The following is a 27,929-nucleotide window of genomic DNA, read 5'->3' on the forward strand; positions in this document are numbered from 1 at the left end:
TTGTTAACTTTCTGTCTCGTTGATCTGTCTAATGTTGACAGTGGGGTGTTAAAATCTCCCATTATTATTGTGTGGGAGTTTAAGTCCCTTTGTAGGTCACTCAGGACTTGCTTTATGAATCTGGGTGCACCTGTGTTGGGTGCATATATATTTACAATAGTTAGCTCTTCTTGTTGAATTGATCCCTTTACCATTATGTAATGGCCTTCTTTGTCTCTTTTGATCTTTGTTGGTTTAAAGTCTATTTTATCAGAGACTAGGATTGCAACCCCTGCCTTTTATTGTTTTCCATTTGCTTGATAGATCTTCCTCCATCCCTTTATTTTGAGTCTATGTGTGTCTCTGCATGTGAGATAGGTTTCCTGAATACAGCACACTGATGGGTCCTGACTCCTTATCCAGTTTGCCAGTCTGTGTCTTTTAATTGGAGCATTTAGCCCATTTACATTTAAAGTTAATATTGTTATGTATGAATCTGATCCTGTCATTATGGTGTTAGTTGGTTATTTTGCTCGTTAATTGATGCAGTTTCTTCCTAGCCTCAATGGTTTTTACAATTTGGCATGTTTTTGCAGGGGCTGGTACCGGTTGTTCCTTTCCATGTTTAGTGCTTCCTTCAGGAGCTCTTTTAGGGCAGGCCTGGTGGTGACAAAATCACTCAGCGTTTGCTTGTCTGTAAAGTATTTTATTTCTCCTTCACTTATGAAGCTTAGTTTGGCTGGATATGAAATTCTGGGTTGAAAATTCTTTTCTTTAAGAATGTTGAATATCGGCCCCCACTCTCTTCTGGCTTGTAGTTTCTGCCGAGAGATCAGCTGTTAGTCTGATGGGCTTCCCTTTGTGGGTAACCCGACCTTTCTCTCTGGCTGCCCTTAACATTTTTTCCTTCATTTCAACTTTGGTGAATCTGACAATTATGTGCGTTGGAGTTGCTCTTCTCGAGGAGTATCTTTGTGGCATTCTCTGTATTTCCTGAATCTGAATGTTGGCCTGCCTTGCTAGATTGGGGAAGTTCTCCTGGATAATATCTTGCAGAGTGTTTTCCAACTTGGTTCCATTCTCCCCGTCATTTTCAGGTACACCAATCAGACGTAGGTTTGGTCTTTTCACATAGTCCCAAATTTCTTGGAGGCTTTGTTTATTTCTTTTTATTCTTTTTTCTCTAAACTTCCCTTCTCGCTTCATTTCATTCATTTCATCTTCCATCAGCGATACCCTTTCTTCCAGTTGATCGCATCGGCTACCGAGGCTTCTGCAATCTTCACGTAGTTCTCGATACTTGGCTTTCAGCTCCATCAGCTCCTTTAAGCCCTTCTCTCCATTGGTTATTCTAGTTATACATTCGTCTAATTTTTTTTCAAAGTTTTTAACTTCTTTGCTATTGTTTTGAATTTCCTCCTGTAGCTCGGAGTAGTTTGATTGTCTGAAGCCTTCTTCTCTCAACTCGTCAAAGTCATTCTCCATCCAGCTTTGTTCCGTTGCTGTTGAGGAACTGTGTTCCTTTGGAGGAGGAGAGGTGCTCTGCTTTTTAGAGTTTCCAGTTTTTCTGCTCTGTTTTTTCCCCCATCTTTGTGGTTTTATCTACTTTTGGTCTTTGATGATGGTGATGTACAGATGGGTTTTTGGTGTGGGTGTCCTTTCTGTTTGTTAGTTTTCCTTCTACCAGACAGGACCCTCAGCTGCAGGTCTGTTGGAGTTTGCTAGAGGTCCACTCCAGACCCTGTTTGGCTAGGTGTCAGCAGCGGTGGCTGCAGAACAGTGGATTTTCGTGAGACCACAAATTCAGCTGTCTGATAGTTCCTCTGGAAGTTTTGTCTCAGAAGAGTACCCGGCAGCGTGAGGTGTCAGTCTGTCCCTACTGGGGGGTGCCTCCCAGTTAGGCTGCTCGGGGGTCAGGGACCCACTTTAGGAGGCAGTCTGTCTGTTCTCAGATCTCCAGCTGTGTGCTGGGAGAACCACTACTCTCTTCAAAGCTGTCAGTCAGACAGGGACATTTAAGTCTGTGGAGGTTCCTGCTGAATTTTTGTTTGTCTGTGCCCTGCCCCCGGAGGTGGAGCCTACAGAGGCAGGCAGGCCTCCTTGAGCTGTGGTGGGCTCCACCCAGTTCAAGCTTCCTGGCTGCTTTGTTTACCTAAGCAAGCCTGGGCAATGGCGGGCACCCCTCCTCCAGCCTAGCTGCCGCCTTGCAGTTTGATCTCAGACTGCTGTGCTAGCAATCAGCGAGACTCTGTGGGCATAGGACCCTCCGAGCCAGGTGCGGGACACAATCTCCTGGTGTGCCGTTTTCCAGGCCCGTTGGAAAAGCGCAGTATTAGGGTGGGACTGACCTGATTTTCCAGGTGCCGTCTGTTACCCCTTTCTTTGACTAGGAAAGGGAACTCCCTGACCCCTTGCGCTTCCCGAGTGAGGCAATGCCTCGCCCTGCTTCGGCTCGCGCACAGTGCGCTGCACCAACTGTCCTGCACCCACTGTTTGGCACTCCCTAGTGAGATGAACCCGGTACCTCAAACGGAAATGCAGAAATCACCCGTCTTCTGTGTCGCTCAGGCTGGGAGCTATAGACCGGAGCTGTTCCTATTCGGCCATCTTGGCTCCTCCCCTTCCCTTTTTCTTAATATTCAATGAAAGGGCCCACTGTCAGTCATTTACATGTGAACATGAATGCAAATCAGTCTCTTCTTTGATATTTTAAGCTATATTTTATTTTATTTTAAGTAATTTCCAGTTTTACTTTAGATTCAAGGGATACATGTGTAGGTTTGTTACATGGGTATACTGCCTGATGCTGAGGTTTGGGGTATAATTCATTCTGTCACCTAGGTACTGGACATAGTACCCAACAGTTAGTTTTTCAGCCATGCTCCCCTTCCTCCTGCCCCCATCTAATAGTGCCCAGTGTCTATTGTTGCCATTTTTATGTCCATGTTTACCCAATTTAGCTCCCACTTGTAAGTGGGAAAATGCAATAGCTGGTTTTCTGTTCCTAAGTGTTAATTCACTTAGAATAATGGCCTCCAACTGCATCTGTGCTGCTGCAACAGACATAATTTCATTCTTTTTTTATGGCTGCTCAGTATTCCGTGGTGTATATGTACCACACTTTCTTTATTCAATCACTGGGCCATGGGCTCCTAGGTTGATTCCATGTCTTTGCTATTGTGAATAGTGCTGCAATGAACATACTCATGTGTCTTTTTGGTAGAATGATGATTTATTTTCTTTTGGATATATACCCAGTAATGGGGTTTCTGAGTTATAAGGTAGTTCCATTTTAAGTTTTTTGAGAACTCTCCAAACTGCTTTCCATGGTTGCTGAAGTTTACATTCCCACCAAGAGTATATAAGCATTTCATTTTCTCTGCAGCCTTGCCAGCATCTGTTGGTTTTGACTTTTTAATCATAGCCATTCTAACTGACGTGAGATGGTATCTCACTGTGGTTTTGATTTACATTTCTCTGATGATTAGTGATGTAGAGCATTTTTTCATACATTTGTTGTCCACTTGCATGTCTTCTTTTGAGAAGTGTCTGTTCATACCTTTTGCCCACTTTTTAATGGAGTTCTTTGTTTTTTGATGGCTGAATTGTTTAAGTGCCTTATAGATTCTGGATACTAGGCCTTTGTTGGATGCATAGTTTGTATTTTCTCCCATTCTGTATGTTGTCCATTTACTCTGTGGATAGTTTCTTTTGCTGTGCAGAAGCGCTTTAGTTTAATTAGGTGCCACTTGTCAATTTTTATTTCTGTTGCAATTGCTTTTGAAGACTTATTTACTCATAAATTCTTTCCCAATGTCCAGAATGGTATTTCCTATGTTTTCTTGTAGAATTCTTATAGTTGATGTCTTACCCTTAAATCTTTAATCCATCTTGAGTTACTTTTTACATATGGTGAAAGGTCAAGGTCCAATTTCATTCTTCTGCATATGGCTAGCCAGCTATCGCAGCACTATTTATTGAACACAGAGTCCTTTCCTAATGCTTATTTTTGTCAACATTGTTGAAGATCAGATGGCTATAGATGTGTGGCTTTATTTCTGGGTCCTCTATTCTGTTTCATCGGTCTACATGTCTGTTTTTGTACCAATAGCATGCTGTTTTGGTCACTGGAGGCTGTATAGTATAGTTTGAACTCAGGTAATGAAATGCCTCTGGCTTTGTTCTTTTTACATGGATTCCTTTTTTTTTTTTTTTTTTGATATGGAGTCTCTTTCTGTTGCCCAGGCTGGAGTGCAGTGGCATGATCTTGGCTCAACACAACCTCCACCTCCTGGGTTCAAGCGATTCTCCTGCCTCAGCCTCCTGAGTAGCTGGGACTACAGGCGCATGCCACCGTGTCCAGCTATTTTTTTGTATTTCTAGTAGAGATGGGGTTTCACCATGTTGACCAGGATAGTCTTGATCTCTTGACCTCGTGATCCACCCATCTCGGTCTCCCAGAGTGCTGGGATTACAGGCATGAGCCACCACGCCCAGCTTACGTAGGATTCCTTTAGCCATCTGGGTACTTTTGGGGTTCCATATGAATTTTAGAATAGCTTTTTTAAATTCTGTGATGAATAATGTTGGTAGTTTGATAGGAGTAGTGTTGAATCTGTAGATTGCTTTGGGTGGTATGGCCACTTTAACATATTGAGTCTTCTAATCCATGAGCATGAAATGTTTTTCCATTTGCTTGTATCATCTCTGAATTCCTTCAGCAATGTTTTGTAGTTCTCCCTGTGGAGATATTTCATCTCCTTTGTTAGATGTATTCCTAGGTATTTTAATTTTTTGTGGCTATTGTAAATGGAGTTGTGTTCTTCATCTGGCTCGCAGCTTGCCCATTATTGAGATAGAGAAATGTTAAGCTATATTTTAAACTACAGAATAAAAGACCTTATCCTTTGTGAAATTATTTTCAGGCATAAGAAAAACCAAGGAAGGCATTTTAAGGAAGGAATATATTAAAACGTTCCTGATTACACCCAAGTAGGTGGTCTACATGAAAGATCACTTTAGTTTCAAGAAATTATTTTAAAATGGTGGTAAGTTATTGTTTTTAAAAGTCACTTATTGTCATATAAAATGATTACATGTATTAAATGCAATAGACACTTGCTCTATTTTCTTTAACAAATTAATAACCAAATTATTCAATAAGTCAACTGTCATGTTTATAACAGATTCTAAATAACATTCTATCTATAAATAGCATGAGTACAACTAACGTTAACTTACCACAGCAAGGAACTTTACAGTATAAAAATATAATCCATAATGAAACGCCAATAAGCTTCCTAGCATCAAAATAAGAATGATAAAAAATAAGGGGATATCAACAACAGCTTGTCCAATCCAATATGCAGATGGCAAAAGACCTGAAAGTTTAAGTTGAGTATAAGCTTTGATCTAAAAAAAATGAAAAACAATTTATTGTAATTTTAGACACTTTAGAAACACACAAATAAATTAGTAAATTATTGTAGATCTCTTAATTTTACATCAGCAAAACCAAAAAGGTCACATTCCAGGCTTATAGGTAATAAAATCCCCCTCACACTAAATATAAATTCCATTTAGCCTTTAATTTGGCTATTTCTGAGATGTAACAAGTTCAACAAAATTTTTAAGAATCAGACTACAGTAGTGCTGCCTAGAAACTGAGATTAAAATAAAGCAAAAGGTGTCATGGAGGTTGGGGTTACAGCTATACAAATAATAAGTAGCCAAAACATTACTGCTTTTGAAATACTGTGGAAACAGATGGGAAGATATGTTTACACAGAAAAAGAATTCTCAATTTTAAAAATGAACCTTTCATAAATAAAAACACTAATAAATTGCCAAGTATCTTTTGGATTTACATAAGGCTTTCAGCTTAAGTGAAAGCTTTTGAAATCTTCAAAGTCTTTTATGTACACTGGTATAGTATATAAATCTAAGGTGCTATTTACGTCACAAGTTTGTTAATGGTAAACTTAAATGATCATAGTTTTCCTATCTCATGTTCTCATTTAGTTTGAAATTTCTAAAATATTTCACAAATCCAAATACCTAACAATTTTATTTAGTTGATTTTTGTCATCTATAAAAATATCTACTCCTAATAACTAAAGGTATTATATGAAAGAGCTGTCCACAGAGATAAAGGAAGTATGAAATATAAAGATTAGTTAAGAAGAGGAGAAATGAACAAAATTGGCAAGTTTTCTGTTCAATGAATTATGAGAACATGAGACACATGTAAATTCTAATACAATAATAAAAATATAAGCCAAGGCAAATGCAATTATTTTGGATAATTCAAACTTTTGTCATTCACACACTGCTGGTAGGGACAATATAAAATGGAACACTCATCTTGGAAAATAATTTGGCAATTTCTTATAAAATTAGTATGTATGATTCAGCAATCGCACTCTTGGGCATTTATCCCAGAGAAATGAAAACGATGTTTACACAAAACCTGTATGCAAATGTCCACAGCAACTTTATTCACAATAGCCAAAAACGGAAAACAACCCAAATGTTCTTCAACAGGCAAATGGTTAGAGAAAGTGTGATGTATCCATACCATGGAATATTACTCAGCAATAAAAAGGAATGGATTATTGATAAATACAAATTGGATGAATTTCCAAAAAAAAGCTATTTGAAAAAAGCCAATCCCAAAAGAAAACTTATTATGATGCCATTTTACATTTTTGAACTATCAAAATTACAGAAATAGAGAACAGAGTAGTGGTTGCCACAGGTCAGAGAGGCTAGGAAAGGGCAAAAAATGGGAATCTTTTTGGTAAGAGAAATGTTCTGTATCTTGACTGTATCAATGCCAATATCCTGTTACATTGTACTATAATTTTACGAGATGTTATTATTGGGACAAAATGTAAAGAGTACACAGGATCTCTCTGTCATTTCTAACAAATAAACATGAATATACAACTGTCTCAAAATAAAAAGTTTAATTAAAAATGTTTCAGTTGAAAGAAGAAAAATGGAAATGTCCAGTAAATTTTATTATTGTGCAGTGGGTTATGGATTTCTATATTCCTTATACTTTTCTGTAATTTATACATTACTACAATAAGTATATTTAACAAAAATTGAATATTATTTTAAAAATAGAGATATGTGTTACTTTTATACTAAACAAATTAATAACACAATTTTTATTAGAATGTTATTTATTTTATTTATTTATTTATTTTTGAGATGGAGTTTTTGCTCTTGTTGCCCAGGCTGGAGTGCAATGGCATGATCTCGGCTCACCGCAACCTCTGCCTCTCGGGTTCAAGTGATTCTCCTGCCTCACCCTCCTGAGTGCTGGGATTACAGGCATGCGCCACTACACCTGGCTAATTTTTTTTTTGTATTTTTAGTAGAGATGGGGTTTCTCCATGTTGGTCAGGCTAGTCTCAAACTCCCAACCTCAGGTGATCCGCCCACCTCGGCCTCCCAAAGTGCTGGGATTACAGGCGTGCGCCACTACGCCTGGCCTAGAATTTATTTTTTTTAGAATTTATTAAAATAATGAGTTCATTATTCATCACAGTCTGTAAATTAATTTAGACAAATGTGTTTTTACTGAATTAAGATCATCCATGAAGAAGATCAGAATTTTTATTAGAGCAGTAAGATATAATCTCAGCAGAGTGAAAAAGTGGGAGGCTTTGAACAGCCAAAGACTGTACAAGATCGCTATATGCCTGAAGGAAAACAAAAGGGAAAGGCGTAAAAAGAAAGTGAAAGAATACCAAAGAACCTCTGTATACTTAGCAATTTCTCCAAGGCCCTAATGATGACAATCACTTTCATCTATTTTTTTTCCGTTAATAAGAATTTAGCACCTTGACTACTTAATACCTCTGTTAAAGGATAAAAGGGACAGGCATGTTAGTGTGCCAGTTAAGAACATAAAGATCACAGTCACTTCCCAAATCCACAATTTAAACAAGTTGAGTCAACCTGAGCAAGTCATATGAACAATCCCATCTTTGATTTCCTGATCTATAAGAAATCAGTAGCAAAAAACTTACCTCACAATGTTGTGAGAATTAGAGAACATAATTTTTAAAGCATGTAGCAAGTCTCAAATAATAAATATTAATTATCACCATTATTACAATAAGAAACCATAATAAATGTATTTATATTCCATTTACTTATTTCTAAAATAACAATTATACTAAGCCTTGCAATCATGCAAATAGGTTATTTTTATATGACACTTCTTATTAGCAAATTATATATTTTTAACTGAGTCATTACCTTATGATTCTCTGCATTTTCCATGGCAAAGTAAGGTGGCATTGCAGTAACAATGATTCCAAGCAAAGCTGCTTGAAAATACAGCTCAATTTTAAAAACTATGTCGGTAATTTCCTGAAAGACAACCACAGAGTAACAAATGGAACTGAGAATCATTTTATATCTTAAGATATATCTTAGGATATATCTTATATAAAAAAAATCAAAACCTCAGAAAGAACGTATTAGAATATCTAACCCAGGCATAGTCTACATGAAAGAATGAGTGGCAGATGTATTAACAGGTGGTGGTGGACAGTATTACCAACCCTACCACTTATTAATAACTATCTGATCCTAAGCAAATCATTTTACTTTCATTTTCCTGTCTACAACACAGAATAATGAGGCATATAAATTAAGCTTTGCAATTTAATAAAAATGAATGGTGTATTTGAAAAGCAGTTAGTATGTCCACCATAGTGGTCCTATGCAATAATAATAAATATCTAAGAATGATATTTGTTGCTCTTTATTGTCTTTTTAATTGGGAAAAGCTATATCCAAGCTCAGATTCCTATGGAACTAGAATTTCTTCTCCCAAGCAGAAGAGGACTTAACTCCCACAGGCCCCAATGTCGTTAGCTTCCCCAGGGATCCAGGTGCAGTCAGCTAACTTTCCTGGATAATCAATAAACAGCTAGCACTTCAAATGCAGATTACCCAGGTCCAAGGATACTATATTATCATCCACCCTCACCAGGGTCAGTTTCCTCCCCTTGTTCTATAAGAATATGGACCCGTGGGACAGAGCAGGTACTCTGCACTGGAATAGAATCTACAGTGCCTAGCAGATACCCTCGCACTGGCACACCCCTCCATGGGATGACATAGAGACAGAGTACATCACTGTCTTGTTGAAACCTAGCCTTTTTCCTATTTAGCAATAAAGTCAATTCCAAAGTTCAGGTCATATGACATTGCAGAATTTGTCTGAAACTCTGGTAATATGACACTGGAGGCCCAGAAAGAACCCACAAATACGTAGACTAGTAGTGCCAGAAGTGGAAATGAATGAGACTACAGTTGGATCCAATCATACAGAATCTAATGAAGAAACAAATTTGAAATATTAATATGACTATATAGATGAATAGTTAGCTTTAAAAACTCCCATGTATTTCTTTCAAAATATAGTATGATTATATGTCAATGTTGATGAAAATTGTAAGTTGTAAAATCTTGTGTAATAGTTATGGATACAGACATATGTAGTAACATCAAAAAAACATGTATGAGAATTATAAATTGTGAAATTGTGAATTGTGGTTACTTCTACGGAGGAGAAGGAAACAAGACTGGAGAGGGGTAACATGAGTTTTCACCTGTGTCTTTAAAGTTTTTTTAAAAACAAATATTATGTAATATTAACATTTGAAATATTTGGATAGTAGGTGGTTTGTTTTCTGTAGGTTTGAAATATTTCATAATATGAGATACTTCTCCACAGACACTGCTGCTGGAAATGGAAAACGATGCAACCATTTTGGAAAGCAGTTGGCAGTTCTTCAAGTGTTAAACATAGAGTTACTAGATGATCTAGCAATTCCACTCCTAGCTATACATCCAAGAGAAATAAAAACATATGCTCTTACAAAATCTTGTACTCAAATATTCATAGCATTACTCATAATAGCCAAAAGGTGGAAATAACCCAAATGCCATCAACTGATGAATGGATAAATAGAATGTGGTATTTCCCATAAACATTCCATACATTCCACACAATGAAATATGATTTGGTAGTAAAAATAAATGAAGCACTGATACGTGTTACAACATGGATGAATCTTCAAAGCAGTATGCTAAGTACAAGAAAGCAGACAAAAAAGACTACATACTGTATGATTCCATTTATATAAAATGTCTAAAATAAGGAAATCCATAGATACAGAAAGTACATTAGTGGTTGACTAGGGTTGGGAGTGAGTATGAGAGGAAATGAGTGACTACTAATGAGTATAAGGTTATTTTTTTTGGAGGGGGGTGATGGTATATTTAAAACTGACTGTAGTGATGACTGCACAACTCTATGAGCATAATAAAAGACACTGAGGTGTATATTTTAAATAATGGTCAGGTTCATTGGGCATTAGATTTCAATGAAGCTGTTTTTAAAAGTATGAAAAGAGAAAATAGAAAATATTGTTACAGATATTTGTCCATTTACTTTTTAGCATATGAAAAGCCAAAGGAGTAAGAGAAAAAATGTTGAATACTTTTCTGTAATCTTGATTCTGATATGTACAATCCAACAGTTCTATCTAGAGGAAAAATGGTTGCCTGGATGACTTCTCAAGTCTTTTTCAACACCCCAATATCTGGATTTCAGGTAAAAAATATTCATTTAAAAATTATCTTATATTTTATTCTATGATCAATATAGAACACATTTATTCCTTATACAAATATCAATACCAAAACAGAATCTCCTTTACCCTGAAACATACTTATACCGGGGAATCCTAAACCTTAATGTAAACCATTTCTCACTTGAGTTTTAAGAAGTCTAAGAGATCTCACAAGATAAATTTCTACATATTTTGTTATTTTTGCTCGGTTTTTAATGGTTATTATATATATGACATGCATATGGAAATTTATCTGTATATACATTGGCTTACTTGAAAGAATGGGGTACTCCAGATCTGGATGGTTTCAGTCACATTTAAATGATAAAGATAGTAGTTACTAATGATATTCACTAATATAGGTAAAGAATAAACCATAGTACTGTTGAAAACAGCTGCAAAAACATAGTCCTACAATTAAAAAAAAGACATTTATTACTGCATATAAGCAGATATATTATTAGTATGTACCAAGCTTTTCTCACCAACAAAGCTAATTCTCATACTGAAAAACTGCTTCAACAACTCACAGAAATAATACTCAATGATAGATAAAGACAATCTGGTTTGGAATGTACAGATATTTTAATATTTTAAACAACCATATAATTTTTTTAAAAAACCAAATTTCTATAACTTTATATATTGGTCATCTGTGAGGGAATGAAATATATCATAAATAAAGACAGCTAGTTATTTCCAAAAGTAAAATCTAATTTCTAACTCATAAGGTCAAATCAACAATTAATTTTAGAAGAAATGTTTTAATCTTACATAACTCCCAAATGGATATTCATTCACTTCATTCATCTTACCTTTTCTGAATGCATCACATTTAAAGCCGCACTATGGGGAGCCACAGATACATAGTCACTGTCATTAATCATTGTCACCATTATGTTCTGGCTTGTGAAAAAGCTAATAAGATCACTGATATCTGAGTCTGGTGTTAGAAAACAAGCAAATAATAAAGAATGAGTTTAAACGAGGCTTTTAGTAACATTGGGAAGATAATTCTATTTTTAGAGAAACATTTTATTTTCATTAGCGAATACACAAGTAAGTACATTGGCTCTGAAGCCAGTCAGCCTGGTTTTAAAGTTGAGTTGTAACATTAAACTATTCGTCCTTCAAGCAAGTTACCTAGATGCTCTGGACCTTAAGTTTCCTCTTTTGTAAAGTGGGTAAAATAAGTATATCTGCCTTATAGGTAGAGTGATCAAGAGAATTAACTGAATATATACACAGAGTTTAGAACCCGACACATAGTAACTGTGCATATTTTAGCTGCTGCTGCTGCTGCCACCACTGCTGCTGCTACAACTATTATTAACATTGAAAAGCTAACCTATAGTACATGAAATTTGGTTAAATAATAAGAATAAAAGTCTATCTGACAATTTTAGGCAACAAGATAACCTGCTAAGCTCAGAAAGGTATAGGTGTGGTAACATCACTCCCTAGAGGATTTTTTGTAGACTCTGGGCAGACATGTCAATTGCCTTAACTACCTTAATATATTCAAACACATAATCACGTCTCTATCTACATTCTCTAAAGTACCTGGAGCCAAGAGTAAGATTTTAAATCCTGTCAGGATTTAAATCTATACCAACATGTCTGCCAAACAGATGTGGTTTCCCCTCCATCATAACAAAAATCAGGATTCAGGGAAGGACAAATGTGACTTTGAGAGAAATTTAAATCAAACAAAGCAAAACATTACTAGTAACTGAATAGTATGGCAGGGTGGATCAGACACAGCACTAAATCTCAGTGTCATAGAGAATGGTGACACTACTTTACTCCCAACCTAGTACCTTAACTGATCTCTTATCTCTAACTTGCAAGAACAGCTATATACCCTGAGAAGGGAGACACATTATAAGTGAAGGAGCCACAGCACAAGAGATGCAAAAAGCTCTGCAAGGTGGGTAAGATACCACCCAATATATATATACACACAGAGGCCAATGGTTCAAAAAAAAAGTGGTTTTATTTTGGAACACATACAAAGCTTAGGAAAATATGGCATGCATAAGCATGCAACTCTAAGAATAATAAAAAATAAAGAGTCAAACTGAAAATACTAGAATTTCTGCAGATCGATGAGAATTAACTCAAAGCAAAAAGATTTGATTTGAAGCCAAGGTCCTTTAAAAAAAAAGAAATATTTGAGATACATGTACAATTCCCTGGACACATAAAAAAGTCAAGATTATCACAGTGTAAGGATTATATATTAGCAATATAAAATGTATTTTGAAACCAAAATGAGAATTCTTAATGAAATTTCCTAATGAAAGAAAAAAATTACAAAACCTAACATTTTCCATTCAAGTAATTTTCTATTAGTTTTCCATGTTCCAAGAAATTTTCCATGTTCTCACTCGTTTATCCATCAATAAATGCATCTTTACCGGAAAGAATGAAGGTTATGTAATATAACAAGCACCAGATTTTAACAGTGATGATTTTAATGTAATTTATAATCATTCCTAGCCATGCTTATTATTTTAATACTGGGCAAAGTCTTTTTTGAATTAGTTAGTGAATCAAAAAGGATTGATACTAGAATGTAGGTGAAGTGTTAGAAAGGTTAAACCCCAAAGAGTTTGTTATAGAATAGGAGATGTTATAGGAACAACTGATCACATATGAATGACGTTTGTATTAGCTTTTAATATTGTGAAAATTACAACACTATGTCAGTTTTTTGTTTTGAGCTTTGCTCAAGTCTGTATGTTTAAATTTTTTTCATATTTGACAACTACATGGTAAGAATACTAATAGCAAAGCCAAAAATATCCATTACAAATCTAATATATTCAATTAGAGATATTTAAGTCTTATTTTTCTTAGTTTTAACTAATTCTTCAGACTGTCCTTGAAGAATTAAACACTTCTACGCAGACACATAACTGTATAAATATTATGTACTACAACTTTTTGTAAAGAGGGTTTTTCAACTTTTGAAGTATATTTTGCTCATCATGGGCTTACCAGCATAAAACATGCTGGTAAGAATAACGTTATTATTAAAAAAGGAAATTCTACTATTATACAAAGTATAGAGTATTTTTTAAAAACTATTTATTTATTTATTTATTTAGAGGCAGAGTCTCCCTCTGTTGCCCAGACTGGAATGCAGTGGTGCACTCTTGGCTCACTGCAACCTCTGCCTCCCGGGTTCAAGCAATTCTCCTGCCTCAGCCTCCCGAGTAGCTGGGACTACAGGTGCGTGCCACCATGCCTGGCTAATTTTTATATTTTTAGTAGAGACGGGGTTTCACCATGTTAGCCAGGATGGTCTCGATCTCCTGACCTCAGGTGATCCACCCGCCTTGGCCTCCCAAAGTGCTGGGATTACAGGTGTGAGCCATCACACCTGGCCAAAACTGTCATTTATTTGTAAACCAAAATTTACTGTAATACATTCTTCAGCACCAGTAAGATACGTATTGAACTATAATTTAGATTTCATGCACACAGACCATGCCTTTACCTTAAATATATTTCTAAAATCCAGACCTTTATCCACCCCTCAACCCCACACTCCATGCCAACACTCATTCACAGAACTTCACACACTCTCACCAGTAGAATTTTGAAGCAGCAGACTTGTTTTGTATTTATGAGGTTTGTCTCCAGGTTTTAGAAAATATAAGTCTGGAACAAGTTTGATGGGAACCACAGCATTTTTAAAAGAGTGATGCACCAAAAACATAAAAATCTGAACTGTGAAAAAAATTAAAAGCAGAAGCAACCTGAAAAGAAAAAAAAAAAAAACACAGCTCAGGGTACAAAGGTACATTAATACGAAAATCAATTAAAACTCTCCCTTCGCATTGATATGGACTTTTGTTTGTTTGTTTTTATTTGATACAGGGTCTGGTTCTGTCACCCAGGCTGGAGTGTAATGGCGTGATCTCAGCTCACTGTAACCTCCACCTCCCGGGCTCAAGCAATTTTCTCTCCTCAGCCTCCCAAATAGCTGGGACTACAGGCACACGCCACCATACACAACTAATTTTTGTTATTTTTTGTAGAGATGGGGTTTCGCCATGTTGCCAAGGCTGGTCTCAAACTCCTGAGCTCAAACAAGGAGCTTGCCTGCCTCAGCCTCCCAAAGTGCTGGGATTACAGGTGTGAGCCACTCCGCCCAGCCTACACTGGTATAGATTTAAACTCTAGACAGTTAAAAGATAATCACTGAAAAAAAAACAAAGAAAAAAACTGAAAAAAAAAAAAAAAAGAAATCGTATTCCCCAAAATGATCTTATGACAACACTGGAAAGAAAGCTAATACTGTATGACAAAATTAAAAGTTATAAAAGTATATTTTAGATCAGTGACGCCCTTAAATTTTCATAAGAGTATGTAAACACGTAGTTATAACTGTTAAAGCACAAGACATTATGTCTCAAATATTTGTCTCTACTCCTGAAGGAATTACTTCTTGTCCTGTCTCTATCTTAACCATTTACTTTTTTTTTTTTTTTTTGAGATGGAGTCTTGCTCTGTCACCCAGGCTGGAGTACAGTGGTGTGATCTTGGCTCACTGCAACCTCTGCCTCCCAGGTTCAAACGATTGTCATGCCTCAGCCTTCTGAGTAGGTGGGATGACTGGCATGTGCCACTGTACCCAGCTAATTTTTGTACTTTTAGTAGAGACAGAGTTTTGCCATGTTGGCCAGACTGGTCTCAAACTCCTGGCCTCAAGTGATCCACCTGCCGCAGCCTTCCAAAGTGCTGGGATTTCAGGTGTGAGCCACCGCACCCGGCCCCATTTACTTTTCACATAACAACAAAAATATTTTAGATATAGAGAAGCAAATAAAAATACAATTAAACTCTGAATGGCTGATATCTTTGAAATCATCCTAATCGCAATTTTATCATATTAATTGCCATTGCTGCTCTCAAGAGGCAAAGCAAAGTATACTACAATGCCCTTTTATCTGGAGGGCAGCTACTTATTTGATAAAATATCTCTATTATCACATGTAATAAGTGTCCTAACAAGTGATTGGAGAGCTTAGATCACCATACTTTAGTAATTTATAAATTTCACATAACCCCATAATTTTTTTAAAAAATTCTTAAATTGTTATATCTAAGATTTCAAAAGCATATGGCATTGATCCAGTTCCATAATAAGTTAAGAAGTGATTTAGGTTAAAAAATATTCACGATTAAATAACATTTGGAAACATGAGGTTAAAACAAAGTTGAAGGAATTTATTTACCATAGAATATCTCATGTGTTTTTCTATGCTAATGAATAACTCTTTAATATAGGCAATATAAGAGTAATATTTTCTAAATGTATTTGACCATGGAACACATTTTGTTATGGATTGAATGTTTGTACCTCCCCAAATTTGTATGTTGAAGCCCTAACTCCCATATGATGGTGTTTGGAAATGGGACTTCGGAAAGGTAATCTGCATCAGATGGCATCATGACGGTGGGGTCCCCATGATGGGATTAGTACATTTATAAAAAGAGACACCAGAGGGTACATGCCACTGTACACGAAGAGGTCATATGAGCACACAGGGAGATGGTGGCCTTCTGCAAGCCAGGAAGACAGCCCTTACCATGCTGGCACTCTGATCTCAGACCTGCAGCCATCAGAATTGTGAGAAAATAATATTCTGTTTAAGTCACCCAGTAAATGGTATTTTGTCATGGCAGTCAAAGCGGACTAAGGTATTTTAATTTTTGGGGGGGCGGGGGGACAGAGTCTCGCTCTGTCGCCAGGCTGGAGTACAGTGGCACAATCTCGGCTCACTGCAACCTCCGCCTCCTGAGTTCAAGCAATTCTCCTGCCTCAGCCTCCTGAGTAGCTGGGACTACAGGTGCACACCACCACACCCAGCTAATTTTTTTATATTTTTGGTAGAGACAGAGTTTCACCATGTTGGCCAGGATGGTCTTGATCTCCTGACCTTGTGATCCACCTGCCTTGGCTTCCCAAAGTGCTGAGATTACAAGCGTGAGCCACCGAGCCCAGCTGGTATTTTAATTATTTTTCTGAGTGTATTTTATGAGAGTGGTGTTTAGAAAATGTGGTACATATACACCATGGAATACTATGCAGCCATAAAAAAGGATGAGTTCATGTCCTTTGAAGGGACATGGATGAAGCTGGAAACCATCATTCTCAGCAAACTAACACAGGAACAGAAAACCAAACACTACACGTTCTCACTCATAAGTGGGAGCTGAACAACAAGAACACATGGACACAAGGAGGGGAACATCACACACCAGGGCCTGTTGGGGGGTGGGGATTAGGGGAGGGATAGCATTAGGATAAATACCTAATGTAGATGATAGGTTGATGAGTGTAGCAAACCACCATGGCACACGTATACCTATGTAACAAACCTGCAAGTTCTGCGCATATATCCCAGAACTCAAAGTATAAAAAATAAAATAAAATATATTGAAACATGCTGATTTAAATAAACATTTTTCTTTCGGTAATACCGACTCAGGAATAAATCAGATTCATGATTGACATTTGTTTGACACTGAATTTGGTCAAAGAAGAGCATATAAATTTAGCATATTCCAAACATATAACAATATTCTTATTCTTAATGATTAAGCCTTATTACTACCGCCATTTTGGACTTAACAAGATAGGTGTGTGGTTTATGAAAGTGGTTAATGTTATTTCCAAATTATTCAGTTCCTAGTACCCTAGGAGAACCTAACTGAGAAAGGCTAAAACTAACTTGAGAAGATGTCATTTTGATCCAAGATCTACTAGCTATGTAGCCTTCTTTATTTTTCAGTTTCCTCATAGGATAGAGGTAAAACTCATTTTTCCTGCTATTTACAAAAAGTAGTTATAAAAACTAATAGATGCAAAAAATAGTGAAAAAATAGAAACACAAAACAAAATTTAAGATACAAAGGGTAGTGTATTAATATAGCGAAGGAAACTTGAATCTGTGCTCCCAGGTGAAAGAAAGAAAAAGATACAATGACAGTAATTCAAAAATTATACAATTAGGGAATATTTGTTATTTCCTCACTTTATAGATGAGACAATAAATGCTAGTTTAAAAAGTGTAAGACAGGGTATTTGATGAAATTATTGTAATTTTTTTCTCTAACTTTGTGAAATTACAGTGGTAATCTTTCAAAACTATATAAATTATTTACATATGTTAACATTTTAAAAATTAAGATGGTAAAACCAATGTGTATCCTTAAAAAGCAATCCATCAGGTATAAGGGTGATAATTATACTTACACTGATCTCACTGATTTACTTTCACGTTTCAAGGTAAAGAAATGAAACTTTGCTATTGTATACATTTGTTGTTTCCAAAGGCTCATGGTGCTCACTAGAGAAGCCTTGGTTTCAGAAAGAATAAGTAAGCTCTGTTCCATTTCATCAAAAGATTTTGAATCCATTTCTTCCTCCAGTGGCTGCTGAGTAAATACACTATAATCTATTTGCCAAAACATAACAAACATTTCAGTATATTCATTAAAAAAGATACAATCTTTCCGAAGCAGGAAAATTTAAAGAAGCATAGGTCTGGCAGTTATGTGGAACAAATGAACTCTTGTATATTCTGGCAGTATCTATTAAAGCTGAACATATGTATATCCTGTGACCCAAGAGATCCCCAACAGGTATAAACCCAACAGAGATATGAATATAGGTTTCACCAAAACACATGTACAAGAACATTCTTAGTAGAGCCCTTAGTAGAATACTCACACCCTGGAAAGAACCCAAATGCCTATTGACAGATGAATGAATGAATACTTGTGACATATGAATATAACAGAATAATGTAAACCAATGAAAATGAACAAACTACTGTACCCATAACAACATGGTTGAACTTCACAAATGTAATTTTGAGTGAAAGAGGACAGATGTGAAGGAGACACATGGTATAATTCCACTAGTTCAAAATCAAACTGCATGCATGTCCATATTTAAGATCTTATTATCTCTGTATCTGTATAATATCCAACTTTTATGTGAACTTTTCCTCTCTGACTACAACCTAGCATCATGTCCTTATCATACACGAGACTTCTCTCTTATCTCCATGTTTGAGAGTCCTCTCCTGGCTTTACATTACTTCTCAATTAAAATTTAGCCTCAGGCTCAGTTTTCAGCCAAATTCTGCCCTTCAACTTCATCTTTAGTCTTTGGAAGGTTTAACAGCCAAATGCCTACTTCAATATAATTTCCTGAGATTACTGAGGTTGTACATGATCAATGACAGTGTGATCATACAGATCATTAGCACAACACTTAAAAGGTATAACAAATTCAGTAGTGTGAATAAGGTATGCCATTCAGATTTCATTTTAATATTTAATATTCATTTAAATTACAGTTAAACATTCCAAATGTATTTGGAATAAAAATTTATTTATGTACTTTATGTTAAAATTCTATCAATTAAACCATAAACATATATTTATTTAATGGCAAGAATAAAATACTACACAATTGAGGTTTATTTTAAACTCAAAAACAGACATTCAGAACTTTCAATGCAGAAAAATATTGACAGTTAATGCAAATATTAAAGAGAATGTACTAGTTAGATAACTTTAGGAAGAACATTATAACTTTTGGGCCAATACATGTATTTTTTAATTTAGATAATAATATAAAAAGAAACAATATTATATAATATTAATTTTATGTAGTGGTTCAGTATACTAGTACTTATGGTATTAAAACAAATTTGGGAGACTTACTTCTTTTTTTAGTTATTTAATTCCATTAAGGCCACACACTTTCAATATAAAAGTTTTATTGTGGATTCTTCCACAATTTGAGAGGGTGAACTAAAAGCAGAATGCCCACTTCATTTAAAAATTTCAAAAGAAGGAGAAACTACAAAATCACATACATAATTTTCAGATAAATCTTCTTTGATCCAGACATAATAACAAAAGAAAAATTAAGAACTCAAAAATATATGGCTTCTCCTCACTGCATTTGAAAGTGGGCATCTGGTATCATAAACGTAGGACTACAGGAGCAACTTTACAGTTAGCGATGCTGACAAATTATTGTTCCCACATAAATCTTTTAAAATTTGACTACCAAACCATGAATAATTAAATTCTAGTAATTTTTTTAAGTTCCAGATTTATTTTAGCATAATATAATGCAAGTTTACTTCATGATAATATATTCAGCTTGATTCTTGACTTTGGTATCACAATGACTTTAATCATCACCCACTCGGCATTCATGCAAAATGTGTATTTGCAGCATCTCAACTCTTTTAACAACTGTGAACTAACATCCTGGTTTCCTTTGCTCTCCTCACCTGCCACTACAAACATTTTGCTAACCTTCGATCATAAGAAAGTTTCCTCAACTCATGTTCTTACCGTAAACTAAATAGATCCACCTTGCTCCTTACTGCATCATGAAATTGATCTGTCAAGATCACCACTCTTACACTCTACCAAATCCCTCACCGTCCTCTATGTTACCAAAACTACCTTTTTTGTCTTCATCTTATTCTTCACAGCAATTGACAAATAACTGACCACTTCCTGTTTCCTAAACACCATTTTTCTAGGTTTTTCCATTTCCACTCTTTCATGAAAAAGTAGAGTAATAATTGCTCATTCACGGTCAGCCCTTTTGGCTCCTTCTCCACTGCTCACCCGGGGGCTTGCCCCTCAATTCTTATCTATACTCCCTAGCCAGCTAAGAGATTTCATCGAATTCCACAGCACCATCTACCTGTGAGTAACTTCCAAATCTATATCTTCAGCCCTAACATCTTCATTTAGCTCCAGATGCATCTCAAACAATATACTCAAAATTCATGCCTGGGCCGGGCGCAGTGGCTTACACCTGTAATCCTAGCACTTTGGGAGGCCAAGGCGGGCGGATCACCTGAGGTCAGTTCAAGACCAGCCTGGTCAACTTGGCAAAACCCTGTCTCTACTAAAAAAATACAACAATTAGCTGGGCATGGTGGTCGGTGCCTGTAATCCCAGCTACTTGGGAGGCTGAGGCAGGAGAATCACTTGGACTTGGGAGGTGGAGGTTGCAGTGAGCCGGGATCGCGCCACTGCACTCCAGCCTGGATGACAGAGCAAGGCTCTGTCTCAAAAAAAAAAAAAAAAAAAGGAAAAAACTTGTGCCTGCATTCCTTCTTTCCACAAACCTATTCTTCCCCTATTTTCAGGAAATGGCAATCTCATTCCCAGTTATCAAGCCAAAAGCTTAGGAATTATTCTTCATTCCACCCTCTCCTGAGCCTCTAACACTCAATCTATCAGCAACTCATCACCACTACCACCAGTATAACCCAAATATCTGTTCTTTCCCTATTCTTTTTTTTTTTTTTTTTTGGAAACAGGGTCTCTTTCTGATGCCCGGGCTGGAGTGCGGTGGTGCAATCATGGCTCACTGCAGCCTTGACCTCCTGGGCTCAGGTGATTTCTCCCACCTCAGCCTCTAGAGTAGTTGGGACTACAGGCACACACTACCATACCTGGCTAATTTTTGTGTTTTTTTTGTAGTGACAAGGTTTTGCCATGTTGCCAAGGCTAGTCTGGAACTCCTGGGCTCAAGCGATCTCCCTGCCTTGGCCTCCCAAAGTGCTGGGATTATCGGCATAAGCCACTGCACCCAGCCTCCCTATTTTCACTGACATCTTAGTTCAAGATAGTATTAACTATAACAGTTTCCTAACTGGTCTTCCTACTTCCACACTTCCTTTATAATACCCTCATCATGCAACAACCAGAACGTGTTTTTTAAAAATTCAAATCAGATCATGGTACCTATTTGCTTTAAAACTCTCTGATAGCTTCATATTACAATAAGAAAACAAATGAAATTGTTTTCCAGATGTTCAAAGGCAAAACATGATCTATCCCTTTGAGTATCCTCCTGACTTTGCTGGGTAATATCTTCACCATGGCTCCGGCCATGGTAGCCTTTTTTTATCCCTCAAAGACATCCAACTCATTCCTCAGTTAATACCTTTGCAGTTGCAGTTCTTTATCTGAAAATTTCTGCCATAAAATCTTCACCTACTTGATTTTTCTTGTTATACAGCCCTCAGGTCAAGTATCATCTCAACAAAGTCCTTCCTGATGATATAATCTAAGTTCGCTGCCTTCTAAGACCACCCCATTATTTCCTGCATAACTCCTATCACTATCAGTAAGTATCTCATTACTTATTTACTTGTTTATTTCTACCCTTTCTTCCAAAAAAAATATAAAATTCACATTTATATAATTTTTGTCTTATTCACCATCTGTCTGATTCATTGCCTGAAATGTTTTGTTAGTTCTGTTTTTACCTGCTTGGTCAATTTCTGCTTCAACTTCTAGCTTTAAAAATACGTCTTCCAAAGTTGTCATGGAAACGCCATAAGAAATGACACCCAAATTTGAATGACTGTCTAGGGCAGAAAACAAACCTAGAAGAAAAAAAATGAAAGAATAGTATATCTTTAAGCATATTATCATAAATTATTGTAAAATATCCTTTAAAAATAAGTTCATGAACAGCCTGTGCAACATATCATGACCCATCTCTACAAAAAATAAAAATAAATTAGCTAGGCATACATACTAATGCAAGCCTGTAGTCTTAGCTACTCAGGAGACTCAGGTGGGAGGATCACTTGAGCCCAGGAGTTTGAGGCTGCAGTGAGCTGTGATCGTGGCACTGAACTCCAGCCTAACAGGCTTAACATTCTTATAAATTAAGGACCTCAAAGAAATTTTATTTATGGGAATATATTATCATATTACCATATTATATCATATTATAAGCTAACAAAAATTTTACAGTATTTGAAATTAAAACTGAGAATGTTACTATATTGAACAATAAAATAAATATGTATATTAGAAAATATATAGAAATCACTTAAATACTTATTCATCTTTTAAAAAATAATAAAAAATAAACCTATTACAGGTTAACACAATTTTATTTTTTAAAACTGCATCTTTTAAAACAAAAATAATGAGAAGAGAATATTGTTTTATATTTCTGCAAATCTCTTTAATGTCTGTCTTTTTTTTTCCTTTTTCCTTTTTTTTAAATTTTATTATTATTATACTTTAAGTTTTAGGGTACACGTGCACAACGTGCAGGTTTGTTACATATGTATACATGTGCCATGTTGGTGTGCTGCACCCATTAACTCATCATTTAGCATTAGGTATATCTCCTAATGCTATCCCTCCCCCTTCCCCCCACCCCACAACAGTCCCTGGTGTGTGATGTTCCCCTTCCTGTGTCCATGTGTTCTCATTGTTCAATTCACACCTATGAGTGAGAACATGCGGTGTTTGTTTTTTTGTCCTTGTGATAGTTTGCTGAGAATGATGGTTTCCAGCTTCATCCATGTCCCTACAAAGGACATGAACTTATCATTTTTTATGGCTGCATATTCCGTGGTGTATATGTGCCACATTTTCTTAATCCAGTCTATCGCTGGACATTTAGGTTGGTTCCAAGTCTCTGCTATTGTGAATAGTGCCGCTATAAACATATGTGTGCATGTGTCTTTATAGCAGCATGATTTATAATCCTTTGGGTATATACCCAGTAATGGGATGGCTGGGTCAAATGGTATTTCTAGTTCTAGATCCCTGAGGAATCGCCACACTGACTTCCACAATGGTTGAACTAGTTTACAGTCCCACCAACAGTGTAAAAGTGTTCCTATTTCTCCACATCCTCTCCAGCACCTGTTGTTTCCTGACTTTTTAATGATGGCCATTCTAACTGGTGTGAGATGGTATCTCATTGTGGTTTTGATTTGCACTTCTCTGATGGCCAGTGACGATGAGCATTTTTTCATGTTTTTTGGCTGCATAAATGTCTTCTTTTGAGAAGTGTCTGTTCATATCCTTTGCCCACTTTTTGATGGGGTTTTTCTTTCTTGTACATTTGTTTGAGTTCATTGTAGATTCTGGATATTAGCCCTTTGTCAGATGAGTAGGCTGCAAAAATTTTCTCCCATTCTGTAGGTTGCCTGTTCACTCTGATGGTAGTTTCTTTTGCTGTGCAGAAGCTCTTTAGTTTAATTAGATCCCATTTGTCAATTTTGGCTTTTGTTGCCATTGCTTTTGGTGTTTTAGACATGAAGTCCTTGCCCATGCCTATGTCCTGAATGGTATTGCCTAGGTTTTCTCCTAGGGGTTTTACGGTTTTAATCCATCTTGAATTAATTTTTGTATAAGGTGTAAGGAAGGGATCCAGTTTCAGCTTTCTACATATGGCTAGCCAGTTTTCCCAGAACCATTTATTAAATAGGGAATCCTTTCCCCATTGCTTGTTTTTTGTCAGGTTTGTCAAAGATCAGATAGTTGTAGATATGCAGCATTATTTCTGAGGGCTCTGTTCTGTTTCATTGGTCTATATCTGTGTTTTGGCACCAGTATCATGCTGTTTTGGTTACTGTAGCCTTGTAGTATAGTTTGAAGTCAGGTAGCATGATGCCTCCAGCTTTGTTCTTTTGGCTTAGGATTGACTTGGCAATGCGGGCTCTTTTTTGGTTCCATATGAACTTGAAAGTAGTTTTTTCATGACGAGTTAATGGGTGCAGCAAAACAACATGGCACATGGATACATATGTAACAAACCTGCACATTGTGCACATGCACCCTAAAACCTAAAGTATAATAAAAATAAATAAATAAATAAATAAATAAATAAATAAATAAATAAAAAAGAAAGTAGTTTTTTCCAATTCTGTGGAGAAAGTCATTGGTAGCTTGATGGGGATGGCACTGAATCTATAAATTACCTTGGGAAGTATGGCCATTTTCACAATATTGATTCTTCCTACCCATGAGCATGGAATGTTCTTCCATCTGTTTGTATCTTCTTTTATTTCATTAATCAGTGGTTTGTAGTTCTCCTTGAAGAGGTCCTTCACATCCCTTGTAAGTTGGATTCCTAGGTATTTTATTCTCTTTGAAGCAATTGTGAATGGGAGTTCACTCATGATTTGGCTCTCTGTTTGTCTGTGATTGGTGTATAAGAACGCTTGTCATTTTTGTACATTGATTTTGTATCCTGAGACTTTGCTGAAGTTGCTTATCAGCTTGAGGAGATTTTGGGCTGAGACGATGGGGTTTTCTACATATACAATCATGTCATCTGCAAACAGGGACAATTTGACTTCCTCTTTTCCTAATTGAATACCCTTTATTTCCTTCTCCTGCCTGATTGCCCTGGCCAGAACTTCCAACACTATGTTGAATAGGAGTGGTGAGAGAGGGCATCCCTGTCTTGTGCCCGTTTTCAAAGGGAATGCTTCCAGTTTTTGCCCATTCAGTATGATATTGGCTGTGGGTTTGTCATAGATAGCTCTTATTATTTTGAGATACGTCCCATCAATACCTAATTTATTGAGAGTTTTTAGCATGAAGGGTTGTTGAATTTTGTCAAAGGCCTTTTCTGCATCTATTGAGATATTCATGTGGCTTTTGTCTTTGGTTCTGTTTATATGTTGGATTACATTTATTGATTTACATATGTTGAACCAGTCTTGCATCCCAGGGATGAAGCCCACTTGATCATGGTGGGTAAGCTTTTTGATGTGCTGCTGGATTCGGTTTGCCAGTATTTTATTGAGGATTTTTGCATTGAGGTTCATCAAGGATATTGGTCTAAAATTCTCTTTTTTGGTTGTGTCTCTGCCAGGCTTTGGTATCAGGATGATGCTGGCCTCATAAAATGAGTTAGGGAGGATTCCCTCTTTTTCTGTTGATTGGAATAGTTTCACAAGGAATGGTACCAGCTCCTCTTTGTACCTCTGGTAGAATTCGGCTGTGAATCCATCTGGTCCTGGACTCTTTTTGGTTGGTAAGCTATTGATTATTGCCTCAATTTCAGAGCCTGTTATTGGTCTATTCAGAGATTCAACTTCTTCCTGGTTTAGTCTTGGGAGGATGTATGTGTCGAGGAATTTATCCATTTCTTCTAGATTTTCTAGTTTATTTGCGTAGAGGTGTTTATAGTATTCTCTAATGGTAGTTTGTATTTCTGTGGGATCGGTGGTGATATCCCCTTTATCATGTTTTATTGCATCTATTTGATTCTTCTCTCTTTTCTTCTTTATTAGTCTTGCTAGCGGTCTATCAATTTTGTTGATCTTTTCAAAAAAACCAGCTCCTGGATTCATTGATTTTTTGAGGGTTTTTTGTGTCTCTATTTCTTTCAGTTCTGCTCTGATCTTAGTTATTTCTTGCCTCTGCTAGCTTTTGAATGTGTTTGCTCTTGCTTTTCTAGTTCTTTTGTGATGTTAGGGTGTCAATTTTGGATCTTTCCTGCTTTCTCTTGTGGGCATTTAGTGCTATAAATTTCCCTCTACACACTGCTTTGAATGTGTCCCAGAGATTCTGGTATGTTGTGTCTTTGTTCTTGTTGGCTTCAAAGAACGTCTTTATTTCTGCCTTCATTTCATTATTTATCCAGTAGTCACTCAGGAGCAGGTTGTTCAGTTTCCATGTAGTTGAGTGGTTTTGAGTGAGTTTCTTAATCCTGAGTTCTAGTTTGATTGCACTGTGGTCTGAGAGACAGTTTGTTACAATTTCTGTTTAATGTCTGTCTTGACAGAAGACAGATGGGTTCTCATATTTGTTTCTGCATTCAATCTGTTGTGATAGCACATATGCAGTCTCTGGAAAATACTGTATAATCATGTGAAGCTGAGGGTCAATAAGGCAAACATTTTGGTATTATTAGAAAAAGTGCTGACATTATGAATTCCTTTAAGAGGTCTTACGGTCCATCCTACAGGAGATCCCAGAAGACACTGTGAAATCCAGTGAAATACCGTGACAATTTTTCAAAGAAATATAAGAGTCAACAAACAAAGTACGGTGGTGAAAACCATGAGTTCTGGAACTGATTTGCCTGGGTTCAAAACTCAGCTCCACCACTTTCTACCTGTGTTACCTTGGGCAAGTTCCTTAAATGTTTTTATGTCTCAGTTTCTTCATTTGTAAAATGAAAGCAATAATAGTATTTATCTCATGTATTTCTTAAAATATTGGGATAATGAAATAAACTAATAATTGCAAAAGGCACAGACTAGCATCTGGTAGAAAATAAGCACTATATAAATGTTACTAAAGAATAGGAGATAGGTGGGTATAAGTAGATAGAATGATAGGCAGAGTGCATTAAGTTGGCAAGTGTACTTCAATCCACTTAATCTGTGATTTCTTTTTTAAAAAAAAACAAGTATTTTTTTGATTATGAGACAAATGCTATGAAAATTCTGCACAATGTACTTACATCAATAACATCCTTTTGTCTATCAAGCAATTCCTAAACAGAGGAAGGAGACTGAGTTTGAGTTCCTCATTAAAAAGTTAAAAAATAATGTCTCAATTAAAAGAATTCAAGGATTTATCATATAATTCATTATGAAATCATGAAACTATAAAAGAACCTGAGAATGTATACAAACTGTATACATATATGCCTTACTCTCAGGAGGCCTACAAGCAATTTCTTTTTCTTGACAACAAAGTAAACACAATTATTTTTACATTTTTTAACATTTTCTTAAGTATTTAATATATTAGTTACAGTTTCTTGCATGGTGTTTGTAAAAAAAAAAATTTTTGCTGTATTTTTTCTGGCTTTCAAAAACAAAATAAAACAGAAACAGAATATTAGCTCTGGCCACCTGGGAGCATGGCAATACTACATGGAGAAGGAAACAAAAAGGAAATCAATGAAACCTATTCCCAATATAAGATCCCAGTTGAAACACCAAGAGACTTAAAGTAAGTAATACCTGAAAATTTGTCCATGTCCTTGAAAGGCAAGCTATACACAAGTTGTTGGTCATTCTGTTGTAACAAAGTAGCTCCAGGTATATGTTGTTTAACCAGTGAAGAAAGAGATTCTGTGGCACAATAGTTGTCTATGTACATGCTAGAGAATACCAAAAATCAAAATTAATGATTATACAATAAACAGCCAAAAGTAAATTATGAAGGCTTTAAATTAAATTTAGTACTATAAATGATGGTCAAAGCATATAACAGCAAGCCTCCAAAATAATAACAGTATAGCAAGAGTATAATATAGAATAATGTCAATAAAAATGAATGATACCTCAGGCGGTAGCCAATCCCCCATTTACTTTTGAGGAACATTGAAGAACCAACACATTTCAGCATTCCTTGTGATATCACAGCTTTCCTATCTGCAGATAAATATTTACATTTCAATTTCTAAGGTATCAACAGCATTAATAATTGGCA

At 36.1% G+C, this 27,929-nt stretch overlaps 1 protein-coding gene across 4 annotated transcripts in view; it reads right to left on the reverse strand.

Annotated features, from left to right (window-relative positions):
- The window catches only part of ABCA5 (ATP binding cassette subfamily A member 5), a 93,038-nt gene that overhangs the window by 23,892 nt on the left and 41,217 nt on the right, over positions 1-27,929 (reverse strand). For all 4 annotated transcript variants that reach the window (XR_009210121.1, XM_032177951.3, XM_058429047.1 and 1 more), the window contains exons 16-24: positions 27,781-27,871; positions 27,458-27,597; positions 21,983-22,102; positions 17,917-18,118; positions 14,241-14,410; positions 11,459-11,586; positions 10,917-11,054; positions 8,254-8,367; positions 5,221-5,391 (exon numbers count right to left, since the gene is read on the reverse strand). Coding sequence is in view for 3 of the 4 variants with exons in the window: in XM_032177951.3 (XP_032033842.1) it covers positions 5,221-5,391; positions 8,254-8,367; positions 10,917-11,054; positions 11,459-11,586; positions 14,241-14,410; positions 17,917-18,118; positions 21,983-22,102; positions 27,458-27,597; positions 27,781-27,871 (1,274 nt within the window). In the remaining variant the exon portion in view is untranslated. The remainder of the gene's footprint in view (positions 1-5,220; positions 5,392-8,253; positions 8,368-10,916; positions 11,055-11,458; positions 11,587-14,240; positions 14,411-17,916; positions 18,119-21,982; positions 22,103-27,457; positions 27,598-27,780; positions 27,872-27,929) is intronic.

Source organism: Hylobates moloch, unplaced genomic scaffold, assembly GCF_009828535.3.
Source record: "Hylobates moloch isolate HMO894 unplaced genomic scaffold, HMol_V3 SCAFFOLD_15, whole genome shotgun sequence".
NCBI lineage: Eukaryota > Metazoa > Chordata > Mammalia > Primates > Hylobatidae > Hylobates > Hylobates moloch.